The sequence below is a fragment of the Salvelinus fontinalis genome, chromosome 27 (assembly GCF_029448725.1).
Source record: "Salvelinus fontinalis isolate EN_2023a chromosome 27, ASM2944872v1, whole genome shotgun sequence".
In the NCBI taxonomy this organism is placed as follows: Eukaryota; Metazoa; Chordata; class Actinopteri; order Salmoniformes; family Salmonidae; genus Salvelinus; species Salvelinus fontinalis.
Window position 1 is genome coordinate 6,400,567 of NC_074691.1, and position 16,963 is coordinate 6,417,529.

Here is a 16,963-nt window from a genome sequence, read left to right on the forward strand (position 1 = left end):
CTTTCTATACTCAGGTTGACGCTCCATTGTCAATGCGCCCAGTACAGGTTGTTTCGTGGGCTAAGACGAACTGTAATAATGAAATATAATATTTTTTTCTTGGACACAAGGATAAGACACAAATAAACGGACATTTCACTACTGTGTATCGGCGCGGAATGGCAAACTTGGAGTAGCCGAACAAATTATATGGCACACCAGGTTTTTATTTGTATTTTATTTTCTGAAACTTAATTAAGGATTAGGATATAACTCATTTTATAGACATAGACATTTAAATTGAGCTAAGATGCCGGAGTTGATCACGGTCACGGAATTTGTGGCCGAAACTAATGAGGACTACAAAGCGCCCACAACCTCAAACTTCACCACTCGGATGTCGCATTGTCGGAACGCCGTGGCAGCATTGGAAGAGGTGGGTGCAGGCCACCGCGGTGTGAAAAGTAGCAATATACTGTAATTGACTTTACATTTTTAAAGGTTTACCTAGAATCTAATGTGCGCCTTTACGCACAAAGTAACCGAATTTTACTACATTTATTTGTCGAGTTTAGTTTCCCTTCAAGTGATACGGATGCAACTTCTGAAGCCAAAAGAGGAACGGAAAAAGACCTCTGCGAAATCAAAGCATTTTTTTCTTAACCTGCTTTCTTTATTCCCCAAAATTGTCCAACAAGTGCTCATAAAACGCGAGAGTTTATAGGCTATTTAATTCTGACCCAATTCTAATTAGCAATCTATATACCAGAAATGTAGTTGAACATTCCTTTGTAAAGATGTAATTATTGTAGGCTACTATGACCTCATGTAAAAATGCTTTACCCCGTTATGAGGAATCTATCTTATCTGTTAGCCTACTTACTGCCTATTAGGCAGTTTCACTTTGAAAACAGTGTGTGGACACTTCCACGCGCTGAAGCGTGAGCCCTTTACAAACTTGAATAGTAGTACCACACCTTTAATACACAGTGGGTCCTTCACACTTCCATATCATTGGAATTGGCTTTCCTTGATATGTCCCAAATGGCACTGCAATGGCTCTGGTCTAAAGTAGTGCACTACAAAGGGAATAGTATGCCGTTTGAGACATAAACCATGTGTTCACATTAGGGCCTATTGTCATGCACGGTAGATCACAATGGGTACTTCTATGGCATCCCTGGCATCTGTTGGCATCCATATCTGCTCCTGAATGCTCTCTGGAGATGTGCAGTTGCCCCAAGCCAGGCTTGGGCTAGTAATAAGAACATGGTCTGTCAATGACACAGATACACTACTGGCCTTTGGGGAGGCTGTATGAATCACTGGATTGTTATAGTGTAGGCCCTATCCATTTTAGAGCAAACTGTTTTTGCACAATGGAGGAAGTCACACACACATAGCCCTATGAGAGGATCTGCTGATGTGTGTACAGTGTTGCATACAGAATATACCACATGAGAGCTGAAGAGAGAACACTTGTTGTACGTGTTACATTAAGTGTAATCTTGTCAAAACAAAGTGTTGTATTGCAATGGCTTTCTCTGTTTCACAACAAAGTCTGAAACAGAATGCCAGTCTTTAGCTTCCCCTTTCCCCCATTAGATTTCACAGTTGACAGTGAACGCACTGTGTTTATCAAGTTGGACACACAAATGCATACACACACACACACACACGATACACTCACGTTGATAAATTGTCACAAACGTCCAGAACACACAGCAGGCAGGCAGCAGTAAGGGCGATCATTGCATCAAGTCGACTGACAGGCAGCACTCCCCTTTCCAATTCCTCTTGTCTGCCTGACATTGTCTGTAGCAGCCCACCGTGGCTGCCTGTTGTCATCTGCTTGAAGACTTCTGTGGCTGCCTGCCTGTTGATGACAGTATTGCTGTGGACTGGAGTGTCATGCTGTTGCTTCTTTGTGTTGTGTGGTGGGTAGCTCTGTTCCAGGGAGCCACAGAGTGTTTTCACATATACAGTTGAAGTCAGAAGTTTACATACACCTTAGCCAAATACATTTAAACTAAGTATTTCACAATTCCTGACATTTAATCCTAGTAAAAATTCCCTGTCTTAGGTCAGTTAGGATCACCACTTTATTTTAAGAATGTGACATAATAGTAGAGATAATTATTTATTTCAGCTTTATTTCTTCCATCACATTCCCATTGGGTCAGATGTGTACATACACTCAATTAGTATTTGGTAGCATTGCCTTTAAATTGTTTAACTTGGGTCAAAAGTTTTGGGTAGCCTTCCACAAGCTTCCCACAATAAGTGGCTCCTGACAGAGCTAGTGTAACTGAGTCAGGTTTGTAGGCCTTCTTGCTCGCACACACTTTTTCAGTTCTGCCCACAAATGTTCTATATGATTGAGGTCAGGGCTTTGTGATGTCCACTCCAATACCTTGACTTTGTTGTTCTTAAGCCATTTTGCCACAACTTTGAAAGTTGTTTTGGTCCATTTGGAAGACCCATTTACGACCAAGCTTTAACTTCCTAACTGATTTCTTGAGATGTTGCTTCAATATATCCACATAATTGTCCTTCCTCATGATGCCATCTATTTTGTGAAGTGCACCAGACCCTCCTGCAGCAAAGCACCCCCACAACATGATGCTGCCACCCCCGTGCTTCACGGTTGGGATGGTGTTCTTCGGCTTGCAAGCCTCCCCCTTTTTCCTCCAAACATAATGATGGTCATTATGGCCATCATTTTGTTTCATCAGACCAGAGGACATTTCTCCAAAAAGTACGATCTTTGTCCCCATGTGCAGTTGCAAACCATAGTCTGGCTTTTTTATGGCGGTTTTCTAGCAATGGCTTCTTCCTTGCTGAGCGGCCTTTCAGGTTATGTCGATATAGGACTCGTTTTACTGTGGATATAGATACTTTTGTACCTGTTTCCTCCCAGCATCTTCACTAGGTCCTTTGCTGTTGTTCTGGAATTGATTTGCACTTTTCGCACCAAAGTACGTACCATCTCTAAGAGACAGAACGCGTCTCCTTCCTGAGTGGTATGACGGCTGGGTGGTCCCATGGTGTTTATACTTGCGTACAATTGTTTGTACAGATGAACGTGATACCTTCAGGCATTTGGAAATTGCTCCCAAGGATGAACCAGAACTTGTGGAGGTCTACAATTTTTTTGTCTGAGGTCTTGGCTGATTTCTTTTGATTTTCCCATGAAGTCAAGCAAAGACGCACTGAGTTGAAAGGTAAGCCTTGAAATACATCCACAGGTACACCTCCAATTGACTCAAATGATGTCAATTAGCCTATCAGAAGCTTCTAAAGCCATAACATAATTTTCTGGAATTTTCCAAGCTGATCAAAGGTGGTCAACTTAGTGTATGTAAACTTCTGACCCACTGGAATTGTGATACAGTGAATTATAAGTGAAATAATCTGTCTGTAATCAATTGTTGGAAAAATTTATTGTGTCATGCACAAAGTAGAAGTCCTAACCGACTTGCCAAAACTATAGTTTGTTAACAATAAATGTGTGAAGTGGTTGAAAAACGAGTTTTAATGACAACCTAAGTGTATGTAAACTTCCGACTTCAACTGTAGTCCTCTTTAAAATAACCGATTTCAGTCCTCTTTAAAGTGAACTCTGGGGTTAAAAAAAAGCGAAATATCTCAGTTCTCTTCGTATTCACACTGTCCTTACCTTTGAATGAGGACTCAACTCTTTTGCCAGTTCACTTCACCAATGTTTTTGGTCCGAGTCCTCTTTGCATTCCCATTGCTATGTTTAGAAAGGAACTAAGATCTATTTCCAACATTCACTCAATGCACTGTGGGTTTTTACCATTCCATCAGAATGTGTTGTCATTCAGCTAGATATACCATATACCTACGGTGCCTTCGGAAAGTATTCAGACCCCTTGACTTTTTCCACATTTTGTTACATACAGCCTTATTCTAAAATTGATTAAATAAAAATAAATCCTAATCAATCTACACACAATACACCATAATGACAAAATGAAAACCGTTTTTTAGGAATTGTTGCTAATTTATAAAAAACAAAAACAGAAATACCTTATTTACATAAGTATTCAGACCATTTGCTATGAGACTCGAAATTGAGCTCAGGTGCATCCTGTTTCCATGATATGTTTCTTCAACTTGATTGGAGTCCACTTGTGGTACATTCAATTGATTGGACATGATTTGGAAGGGTACACCCCTGTCTATATATAGCCCACAGTTGACAGTGCATTTCAGAGCAAAAACCAAGCCATGAGGTCAAAGGAAATGTCTGTAGAGTTCTGAGACAAGATTGTGTTGAGGCACATTGAAGGTCCCAAAGAACACATTGGCCTCCATCATTCTTAAATGGAAGAAGTTTTGAACCACCAAGTCCTCCCAAGCCCAGGATACCTTCTCCTCCCGGGCACGTTGCTTGGTCCTGTTGTGGTGGGATCTTCTGTCACGATCATCGTTGGAAGCATACTCGGACCAAAGCGCAGCGTCATCTGGGTTCCACATATTTATTTAATGAAACGCACAAAACAATAAAGAATAACCGAAACGTGACGTTCAGGAGTGCTCACAGGTAACAACACAAAAACAAGATCCCAACATAGAAATAAACACACTAGATCACCCATCCTAGTCACACCCCAACCTAACCAAAAATAGAGAATTAAAAGGCTCTCTATGGTCAGGGCGTGACACCAAGACTCTTCCTAGAGCTGGCCTCCTGGCCAAACTGAACAATCGGGGGAGATGGGCCTTGGTCAGGGAGGTGACCAAGACCCCGATGGTCATTCTGACAGAGCATTAGAGTCCCTCTGTCGAGATGGGAGAACCTTCCAGAAGAACAACCATCTCTGCAGCACTCCACCAATCAGGCCTTTATGGTAGAGTGGCCAGACAGAAGCCACTCCTCAGTATAAGGCACATGACCACTTTGAGTTTGCCTAAAGGCAACAAATGATTGTCAGACCATGAGAAACAAGATTCTCTGGTCTGGTGAAACCAAGATTGCACTCTGACCTGAATGCCAAGCGTCACGTCTTGAGGAAACCTGGCACCATCCCTAAGGTGAAGCATGGTGGTGGCAGCATCATGCTGTGGGGATGTTTTTCAGTGGCAGGGACTGGGAGACTAGTCAGGATCGAGAGAAAGATGAACAAAACAAAGTACAGAGAGATCCTTGATGAAAACCTGCTCCAGAGTGCTCAGGACATCAGACTGGGGCGTAGGTTCACCTTCCAACAGGACAATTACCCTAAGCACACAGCCAAGACAATGCAGGAGTGGCTTCAGGACAAGTCTCTGAATGTCCTTGAGTGGCCCAGCCAGAGTCCGGACTTTATCCCGATAGAACATATCTGGAGAGACCTGAAAATAGCTGTGCAGCAACGCTCCCCATCCAACCTGACAGAGTTAGAGAGGATCTGCAGAGAAGAATGGGAGTCCTTGTGGCGGGCCGGGTTGCGGGCTGATGCCGGTTGCCAGTTGAACGGTGTTTCCTCTTACACATTGGTGTGGCTGGCTTCCGGGTTAAGCTGGCGGGTGTTAAGGAGCTTGGTTAGGCGGATCATGTTTTGGAGGACACATGTCTCCACCTTCGCCTCTCCCGAGCCCGTTGGGGAGTTGCAGCGATGAGACAAGATCGAAATTGGGGAGAAAAAGGCGTGTAAAATAAAATAAAAAGATTTGACATAATAATTGCAATCTGAAGATACTATGTAAATATTATTGGTAACAGAATACATAGCAGAATAATAACTGCATATACATTTTTTATTTAACCTTTATTTAACTAGGCAAGTCAGTTAAGTACAAATTCTTATTTACAATGACGGCCTACACCGGCAAAACCTTACACTGGGCCAATTGTCCGCCGCCCTATGTGACTCCCAATTACATCCGGTTGTGATACAGCCTGGAATTGAACCAGGGTCTGTAGTGATGCCTTTAGCACTGAGATGCAGTGCCTTAGACCGCTGCACCACTCGGGAGCCCACCAGTTACATAAACTTGGTAGTAGAGATGAAGGGACCTAATCCAATTACTTATATCAATCATTTCTCCAGACCAGTTCTAGTACATATACTGTAATGTATTTTGTCTTACCTGTCTTGTCATAGCAAAATTACAAGATTTAGTTGAGGTTTAGGGTTTAGTGAGTGTTTTGTTCCAAATACAATGATTTTAGTTTTGGAAATATCTAGGGCTAACTTATTACTTTCCACCCGCTCTGAAACTAACTGCAGCTCTTTGTTGAGTGTTGCAATCATTTCAGTCGCTGTAGTAGCTGTTGTGTATAGTGTTGAGTCATCTGCATGCATAGAAACTCTGGCTTTACTCAGTCAGTGGCATGTCGTTAGTAAAAGATGTAAAAAGCAAGGGGCCTAAACAGCTACCCTGGGGAATTCCTGAATCTAACTGGATTATATTTGATAGGCTTCCATTAAAGAACAACCTCTGTGTTCTGTTAGACAAGTAACTCTTTATCCACATTATAGCAGGGGGTGTAAAGCCATAACACATACGTTTTTACAGCAGTAGACTATGATCAATAATGTCAAAAGCTGCACTGAAGTCTAACAAGACAGCCTCCACAATCATTTTATCATAAATTCATCTCAACCTATCATCAGTCATTTGTGTAAGTGCTGTGCTTGTTGAGTGTCCTTCCCTATAAGCATGCTGAAATTCTGTTGTAAATTTGTTTACTGTAAAATAGCATTGTATCCGGTCAAACTCAATTTTTTCCAGAAGTTTATTAAGGGTTGGTAACAGGCTGATTGGTCAGCTATTTGAGCCAGTAAAGGGGGCTTTACTATCTTGGGTAGCGGAATGACTTTAACTTCCCTCCAGACCTGAGGGCAAACGCTCTCTAGTAGGCTTAAATTGAAGATGTGGCAAATAGGAGAGGCACTATTGTCTGCTATTATCCTCAGTAATTTTCCATCTAGATTGTCAGACCCCGGTGGCTTGTCATTGTTGATAGACAACAATAATTTTTTCACCTCTTCCACACTGACTTTACGGAATTCAAAAGCACAATTCTTGTCTTTCATAATTTGGTCCAATATACTTGGATGTGTAGTGTCAGCGTTTGTTGCTGGCATGTAATCCCTAAGTTTGCTTATCTTGCCAATGAAAAATCAATTAAAGTAGTTTGCAATATCAGTGGGCTTTGTGATGAATGAGCCATCTGATTCAATAAATGAACGAGCCGAGTTGGTGCCCCAAAGCTTTTTACTATCATTCTTTATACAATTTATCTTTGTTTCATAGTGTAGTATCTTTTTATTTAGTTTAGTCACATGATTTCTTAAATGGCAGTATGTTTGCCAATCAGTTGGGCTGTGTCAGTGTCAGCAAGCTGCACGTAACACCCTGCACCAGAGCTATGGTGTGTGGTGGATCACTATTTCATCTATCTAGTCTAGCTCAGAACAACGCTCTAGCTCGACCTGGCTGTGTGGCTACCTGTACTGTACATCACTGCTGCATCCTGGGAGAGTCCCTGGGGCCTGTACTGGTGTTGGGCTGTTGCAACTGTCCAAGAATGTTATCTCTCTCTTTCATTCTCTTTCTTTTTATCCTCCCTCTCTCTGACTGCCCAGCCTGTCCCAGCTTGCTTGCTCCCATGCCTTCCTGGGCTGGGTGAGTGTCTGCCAGCTAGTCCATTGGGCTGCTGGGGCTGTGGGAAAACCAGAAGGCTATTTGTTTTCAAGTGTGCAGTCCTGCATGTACAGTACCAGTCAAAAGTTTGGACATACCTACTCATTCCAGAGTTTTTCTTTATTTTTACTATTTTCTACATTGTACAATAATAGTGAATACATCAAAACTATGAAATAAAACATATGGAATCATGTAGTAACCAAACATTTTTAAACAAATCTAAATATATTTGAGATTTGAGATTCTTCAAAGTAGCCACCCTTTGCCTTGATGACAGCTTTGCACACTCTTGGCATTCTCTCAACCAGCTTCACGGGGTAGTCACCTGGAATGCATTTCAATTAACAGGTGTGCCTTGATAATTTGTGGAATATCTTTCCTTATTAATGCATTTGAGCCAATCAGTTGTGTTGTGACAAGGTACGGTTGGTATACAGAAGATAGCCCTATTTGGTAGTAGACCAAGTCCATATTATGGCAAGAACAGCTCAAATAAGCAAAGAAAAACAACAGTCCATCATTACTTTAAGACATGAAGGCCAGTCAATCCGGAAAGTGTCAAGAACTTGGAAAGTTTCTTCAAGTGCAATCGCAAAGTCCATCAAGCGCTATGATGAAACTGGCTCTCATGAGGACCACCACAGGAAAGGAAGCCTCAGAGTTACCTCTGCTGCAGAGGATACGTTTATTAGAGTTACCAGCCTCAGAGATTGCAGCCCAAATAAATGCTTCACCGAGTTAAAGTAACAGACACATCTCAACATCAACTGTTCAGAGGAGACTGTGTGAATCAGACCTTCGTGGTCGAATTGCTGCAAAGAAACCACTACTAAAGGGCACCAATAATAAGAAGACACTTGCTTGGGCCAATAAACACGAGCAATGGACATTAGACCGGTAGAAATCTGTCGTTTGGTCCGTTGAGTCCAAATTTTAGATTTTTGGTTCCAACCGCATTGTCTTTGTGAGACACAGATTAGGTGAATGGATGATCTCCGCATGTGTGGTTCCCACCGTGAAGCATGGAGGAGGAGGAGGTGTGATGTGTGGGGGTGCTTTGCTGGTGACACTGTCAGTGATTTATTTAGAATTCAAGGCACACTTAACCAGCATGGCTACCACAGCATTCTGCAGCGATACGCCATCCCATCTGGTTTGCACATTGTGGGACTATCATTTGTTTTTCAACAGGACAATGACCCAACACACCCCCTGGCTGTGTAAGGGCTATTTGACCAGGAAGGAGAGTGATGAAGTGCTGCATCAGATGACCTGGCCTCCACAATCACCTGACCTAAACCCAATTGAGATGGTTTGCCATGAGTTGGAACGCAGAGTGAAGGAACAGCAGCCAACATGTGCTCAGCATATGTGGGAACTCCTTCAGGACTGTTGGAAAAACATTCCAGGTGAAGCTGGTTGAGAGAATGCCAAGAGTGTGCAAAGCTGTCATCAAGGCAAAGGGTGGCTACTTTGAAGAATCTAAAAAATAAAATATATTTTGATTTGTTGAACACTTTTTAGGTTAATAGATGATTCCATATGTGTTATTTCATAGTTTTGATGTCTTCACTATTATTCGACAAAGTATAATTTAGTGAAAATAAAGAGAAACCCTTGAATGAGTCGGTGTGTCCAAACTTTTGACTGGTACTGTAAGTTGACCATTTTAAAGTGATTTTTACACTACTGAGTTCAACTGAGGCAAACCAAACTGTACTGAGCTAACCTGGTTACTCATCCACCATAGTTTCTAGAACCGGCAATGTGGAGTAAAAAATATCAGAGCCAGTGGAATTTGGTTTGGGTCTGCATGACAGTGTACAGAGGGTCTAAGACATTCATTCAAGGAGATGCTTTCGACACAGCAGTCTCATCAGGTCTGTCAGTTGGGGGCCTCCAGACACCCACCTGCACTGCTACTGTGATGTGCTGTGACTCAGAGGTAGAGTCACCCGAAGCTACATGCGATGATGACTGTAGGCTACATGTTTAGCTTCATGAGCAGATTTGAGTGTCCCCAGCATACACAGTCATCAGAATTTAGAGTTGGTCCAGTGAATCATCTAGGACAGGGGATCATGATATGCCTCTTTAGAATTATGAGCAAGTGGCATTGAGAGGAGGAACTAAACCTTGAAAATGGCTAATTGAAAGGGAGAATTCTATCCTTACTGTGAGAACTGAACTGTTGGAATCTGGGAATATCCCCTTCTTTGTTCTGGATTGTAAAAGGCCCTCTCATGTTGTTTGTGTATCCACCCAAGAATATATAACTTAGTAATTACTGTACATATAAATTCACACAGGAATGACAAAATGTGTCAGTTGTAGGGCTGACCCCATTTCGTCAACTGGTTGATTGTTCGGTCAATAGGCTATTGGTCGACCGAGATTTCTTTAGTCAAGCAGTCACCTTTTTTTTTTCATGGTGCACGAGACACCTGTCTGATTTGTGCCTGTCTCAGTGGACTGATCATTGCAGAGGCCATGGGGACGGCAAAGTCCATCACGCTAAGACATTTGATACTGAAATTGTATATGGTGTATTATGTAAAAATAATAGTGCAACACAAATACGTATAATATTATTTGATAACAAATGCGCTTTCTCACGCCCTGGATGTGGTCGCTGTCCGTTGTTCTGAAACATAATCTTCAGTGCGCCGTAGAATTGGCGCCTTTCCTTTATGTTACTATGTGCATAACAGCAAAGTTGACCAGCATATTGGGATTGAGAACAATGCGGCAGAGGCAGCAGCAGCAGAGACGAGGAAACAGCCCTTGCCTTAAACTCTATTCGCACGGGATTAGTTTTGCTGGGGGAGGTCGGGTAATGTAATTATATGCACAAACACAAAACACTACATCGGTCATTTTAATCCCATCCGAATTTGCCATGGCAATAATTTGTACATGGCAAGAGTTTAACAATTCTAGCCAGAATAACCTACTGTTTGGCGAACTCCAAGGTCCTCTGAAAGTACTAGTCCCGTGCGAATCGTATTCCCTGTGTTTTGAGAGAAATGTCTGAGTTTGACAGGTGTGGCTCACGATTTGAGCAAGGAAACAATAAGTGATTTGATAAATTGAACAAAGTACTGCGCATAGCCTATATATGATGGGCCAACATTTATCAACTTTCAAATCAAATCTTATTGGTCACATACACATGGTTAGCAGATGTTAATGTGAGTGTAGTGAAATGCTTGTGCTTCTAGTTCCGATGTGCAGTAATATCTAACAAGTAATCTAACAATTTCACAACAACTACCTTATACACACAAGTGTAAAGGAATGAATAAGAATATGTACATATAAATATATGGATGAGCGATGGCCGCACGGCATAGGCAAGATGCAGTAGATGGTATAGAGTACAGTATATACATATGAGATGAGTAATGTAGGGTATGTAAACATTATATAAAGTTTATTACATCCAATTTTTAATTATTAAAGTGGCTAGAGATTTGAGTCAGTATGTTGGCAGCAGCCACTCAATGTTAGTGATGGCTGTTTAACAGTCTGATGGCCTTGAGATAGAAGCTGTTTTTCAGTCTCTCGGTCCCAGCTTTGATACACCTGTACTGACCTCGCCTTCTAGGTGAAAGCGGAGTGAATAGGTGTCTCGGGTGGTTGTTGTCCTTGATGATCATTTTGGCCTTCCTGTGACATCGGGTGGTGTAGGTGTCCTGGAGGGCAGGTAGCTTACCCCCGGTAATGCGTTGTGCAGACCTCACTACCCTCTGGAGAGCCTTACGGTTGTGGGCGGAGCGGTTGCTGTACCAGGCAGTGATACAGCCTGACCTCGATTAGAGGTCAACTGATTATGATTTTTCAACGCCGATACCGATATCGATTATTGGAGGACCAAAAAAGCTGATACCGATTAATCGGACGATTTTTTAAAAATGTATTTGTAATAATGACAATTACAACAATACTGAATGAACACTTATTTTAACTTAATATAATACATCAATAAAATAAATTTAACCTAAATAATGAAACATGTTCAATTTGGTTTAAATAATGCAAAAACAAAGTGTTGGAGAAGAAAGTAAAAGTGCAATATGTGCCATGTAAGAAAACTAACGTTTAAGTTCCTTGCTCAGAACATGAGAACATATGAAAGCTGGTGGTTCCTTTTAACATGAGTCTTCAATATTCCAGGTAAGAAGTTTTAGATTGTAGTTATTATAGGAATTATAGGACTATTTCTCTCTATACGATTTGTATTTCATATACCTTTGACTGTTGGATTTTCTTAAAGGCACTTTAGTATTGCCAGTGTAACAGTATAGCTTCCGTCCCTCTCCTCGCTCCTACCTGGGCTCGAACCAGGAACACATCGACACAGCCACCCTCGAAGCAGCGTTACCCATGCAAAGCAAGGGGAACAACTACTCCAAGTCTCAGAGCGAGTGACGTTTGAAATGCTATTAGCGCGCACCCCGCTAACTAGCTAGCCATTTCACATCGGTTACACCAGCCTAATCTCGGGAGTTGATAGGCTTGAAGTCATAAACAGCTTAAAGCATTGCGAAGAGCTGCTGGCAAAACACACAAAATTGCTGTTTGAATGAATGCTTACGAGCCTGCTGGTGCCTACCACCGCTCAGTCAGACTGCTCTATCAAATCATAGACTTAATTATAACATAATAACACACAGAAATATGAGCCTTAGGTTATTAATATGGTCGAATCCGGAAACTATCATCTCGAAAACAAAACATTTATTCTTTCAGTGAAATACGGAACCGTTCCGTATTTTATCTATGGGTGGCATCCATAAGTCTAAATATTCCTGTTACATTTACATTACATTTAAGTCATTTAGCAGACGCTCTTATCCAGAGCGACTTACAAATTGGTGCATTCACCTAATGACATCCAGTGGAACAGCCACTTTACAATAGTGCATCTAAATCTTTTAAGGGGGGGGGGGGCAGAAGGATTGCTTTATCCTATCCTAGGTATTCCTTGAAGAGGTGGGGTTTCAGGTGTCTCCGGAAGGTGGTGATTGACTCCGCTGTCCTGGCGTCGTGAGGGAGTTTGTTCCACCATTGGGGTGCCAGAGCAGCGAACAGTTTTGACTGGGCTGAGCGGGAACTGTACTTCCTCAGTGGTAGGGAGGCGAGCCGGCCTGAGGTGGATGAACGCAGTGCCCTTGTTTGGGTGTAGGGCCTGATCAGAGCCTGAAGGTACTGAGGTGCCGTTCCCCTCACAGCTCCGTAGGCAAGCACCATGGTCTTGTAGCGGATGCGAGCTTCAACTGGAAGCCAGTGGAGAGAGCGGAGGAGCGGGGTGACGTGAGAGAACTTGGGAAGGTTGAACACCAGACGGGCTGCGGCGTTCTGGATGAGTTGTAGGGGTTTGATGGCACAGGCAGGGAGCCCAGCCAACAGCGAGTTGTAGTAATCCAGACGGGAGATGACAAGTGCCTGGATTAGGACCTGCGCCGCTTCCTGTGTGAGGCAGGGTCGTACTCTGCGGATGTTGTAGAGCATGAACCTACAGGAACGGGCCACCGCCTTGATGTTAGTTGAGAACGACAGGGTGTTGTCCAGGATCACGCCAAGGTTCTTAGCGCTCTGGGAGGAGGACACAATGGAGTTGTCAACCGTGATGGCGAGATCATGGAACGGGCAGTCCTTCCCCGGGAGGAAGAGCAGCTCCGTCTTGCCGAGGTTCAGCTTGAGGTGGTGATCCGTCATCCACACTGATATGTCTGCCAGACATGCAGAGATGCGATTCGCCACCTGGTCATCAGAAGGGGGAAAGGAGAAGATTAATTGTGTGTCGTCTGCATAGCAATGATAGGAGAGACCATGTGAGGTTATGACAGAGCCAAGTGACTTGGTGTATAGCGAGAATAGGAGAGGGCCTAGAACAGAGCCCTGGGGGACACCAGTGGTGAGAGCGTGTGGTGAGGAGACAGATTCTCGCCACGCCACCTGGTAGGAGCGACCTGTCAGGTAGGACGCAATCCAAGCGTGGGCCGCGCCGGAGATGCCCAACTCGGAGAGGGTGGAGAGGAGGATCTGATGGTTCACAGTATCGAAGGCAGCCGATAGGTCTAGAAGGATGAGAGCAGAGGAAAGAGAGTTAGCTTTAGCAGTGCGGAGCGCCTCCGTGATACAGAGAAGAGCAGTCTCAGTTGAGTGACTAGTCTTGAAACCTGACTGATTTGGATCAAGAAGTTGTTGTAGTTGTTGACATCGGAGGGATCGAGTGTAGGTTTTTTCAGAAGGGGTGCAACTCTCGCTCTCTTGAAGACGGAAGGGACGTAGCCAGCGGTCAGGGATGAGTTGATGAGCGAGGTGAGGTAAGGGAGAAGGTCTCCGGAAATGGTCTGGAGAAGAGAGGAGGGGATAGGGTCAAGCGGGCAGGTTGTTGGGCGGCCGGCCGTCACAAGACGCGAGATTTCATCTGGAGAGAGAGGAGAGAAAGAGGTCAAAGCACAGGGTAGGGCAGTGTGAGCAGAACCAGCGGTGTCGTTTGACTTAGCAAACGAGGATCGGATGTCGTCGACCTTCTTTTCAAAATGGTTGACGAAGTCGTCTGCAGAGAGGGAGGAGGGGGGGGGGGGGGGGGGGCGGAGGATTCAGGAGGGAGGAGAAGGTGGCAAAGAGCTTCCTAGGGTTAGAGGCAGATGCTTGGAATTTAGAGTGGTAGAAAGTGGCTTTAGCAGCAGAGACAGAAGAGGAAAATGTAGAGAGGAGGGAGTGAAAGGATGCCAGGTCCGCAGGGAGGCGAGTTTTCCTCCATTTCCGCTCGGCTGCCCGGAGCCCTGTTCTGTGAGCTCGCAATGAGTCGTCGAGCCACGGAGCGGGAGGGGAGGACCGAGCCGGCCTGGAGGATAGGGGACATAGAGAGTCAAAGGATGCAGAAAGGGAGGAGAGGAGGGTTGAGGAGGCAGAATCAGGAGATAGGTTGGAGAAGGTTTGGGCAGAGGGAAGAGATGATAGGATGGAAGAGGAGAGAGTAGCGGGGGAGAGAGAGCGAAGGTTGGGACGGCGCGATACCATCCGAGTAGGGGCAGTGTGGGAAGTGTTGGATGAGAGCGAGAGGGAAAAGGATACAAGGTAGTGGTCGGAGACTTGGAGGGGAGTTGCAATGAGGTTAGTGGAAGAACAGCATCTAGTAAAGATGAGGTCAAGCGTATTGCCTGCCTTGTGAGTAGGGGGGGAAGGTGAGAGGGTGAGGTCAAAAGAGGAGAGGAGTGGAAAGAAGGAGGCAGAGAGGAATGAGTCAAAGGTAGACATGGGGAGGTTAAAGTCACCCAGAACTGTGAGAGGTGAGCCGTCCTCAGGAAAGGAGCTTATCAAGGCATCAAGCTCATTGATGAACTCTCCAAGGGAACCTGGAGGGCGATAAATGATAAGGATGTTAAGCTTGAAAGGGCTGGTAACTGTGACAGCATGGAATTCAAAGGAGGCGATAGACAGATGGGTAAGGGGAGAAAGAGAGAATGACCACTTGGGAGAGATGAGGATCCCGGTGCCACCACCCCGCTGACCAGAAGCTCTCGGGGTGTGCGAGAACACGTGGGCAGACGAAGAGAGAGCAGTAGGAGTAGCAGTGTTATCTGTGGTGAGCCATGTTTCCGTCAGTGCCAAGAAGTCGAGGGACTGGAGGGACGCATAGGCTGAGATGAGCTCTGCCTTGTTGGCCGCGGATCGGCAGTTCCAGAGGCTACCGGAGACCTGGAACTCCACGTGGGTCGTGCGGGCTGGGACCACCAGGTTAGGGTGGGCGCGGCTACGCGGTGTGAAGCGTTTGTATGGTCTGTGCAGAGAGGAGAGAACAGGGATAGACAGACACATAGTTGACAGGCTACAGAAGAGGCTACGCTAAAGCAAAGGAGATTAGAATGACAAGTGGGCTACACGTCTCGAATGTTCAGAAAGTTAAGCTTACGTTGCAAAAAAAAAATCAATAAAATTAAAAATCTTATTGACTAAAATGATATAGTACTGCTGGCTGGTGAAGTAGCCTGGCTAGCAGTAGCTGCGTTGTTGAAAGTGAAGCTGGCTAGGTGACCTCGGCAGTTTCTCTAAATTTCTCTAAACTACACAATTATCATGGATACAAGGACAGCAAAGACAACTAGCTAACACTACGCTAATCAAGTCGTTCCGTTGTAATGTAAGTTTCTACAGTGCTGCTATTCGGTAGAAGTTGGCTAGCTAGCAGTGTTAGCTAGCAGTGTTGGCTAGGTAGGAGGACGGCAGCGCGGCAGGCGAAAATAGCTGGCTAGCTAACCGATAATTACTCAAAGTTACACAATTATCTTAGATACAAAGCTAGCAAGGAAAACTATGTAGCTAGCTAACACTACACAAAACAAGTCGTTCCGTTGTAATGTAATCGTTTCTACAGTGCTGCTAATCGGTGGCTAGCTGGCTAGCTAGCAGGGTTGACTACCTTACGTTAGGACGAGAATACCTGGCTAGCGAACCTCAGCGAACCTCGATAACTACACAATTATCTTTGATACAGAGACGGCTATGTAGCCAGCTAAGTAGCTAGCTAAGATCAAACAAATCAAAGATAGCAAAGACAACTGTGTAGCCAGCTAACACTACACTAATCAAGTCGTTCCGTTGTAATGCACTCGTTTCTACAATGCTATTCGGTGGCAAGCTGGCTAGCTAGCAGTGTTGGCTAGGTTGCGTTAAGTTCGGACGAAAATAGCTGGCTAGCGAACCTCAATAACGACGCAATTATGTTTGATAAAAAGACGGCTATGTAGCTAGCTAAGATCAAACAAATCAAACCGTTGTACTGTAATGAAAATGAAAATCAGACCGTTGTACTATAATGAAATGTAATGAAAAGTTATACTACTATTCGGTAGACGGTGGACGTTTGCTAGCTGCTGGGCAGATAGCAGTGTGGAGAACGAGACGACGAAATACGATAATTACGCAATTATCTTTGATACACAGACGGCTATGTAGCTAGTTAAGAAGAAATTGCTAAGGTTGGACAAATTAAACCGTTGTACTATAATGAAATGTAATGAAAAGTTATACTACCTGCAGAGCGAATGCAAATGCGACCGCTCGCTCCAAACCGGATGTTACATTGCACAACCTTCAATGTTATGTCATAATTACGTAAAATTCTGGCAAATTAGTTTGCAACGAGCCAGGCGGCCCAAACTGTTGCATATACCCTGACTCTGCGTGCAATGAACGCAAGAGAAGTGACACAATTTCACCTGGTTAATATTGCCTCCTAACCTGGATTTCTTTTAGCTAAATATGCAGGTTTAAAAATATATACCTGTGTGTATTGATTTTAAGAAAG

At 44.0% G+C, this 16,963-nt stretch overlaps 1 protein-coding gene across 1 annotated transcript in view; it reads left to right on the plus strand.

The window, feature by feature from the left end:
• Window positions 1-2: 2 nt before the first annotated feature.
• Window positions 3-16,963, plus strand: part of asap2b (ArfGAP with SH3 domain, ankyrin repeat and PH domain 2b) — a 53,991-nt gene continuing 37,030 nt past the window's right edge. The window contains exon 1 of the mRNA XM_055884477.1: window positions 3-415. Coding sequence (XP_055740452.1) covers window positions 290-415 — 126 coding nt within the window. The 5' untranslated portion in view covers window positions 3-289. The remainder of the gene's footprint in view (window positions 416-16,963) is intronic.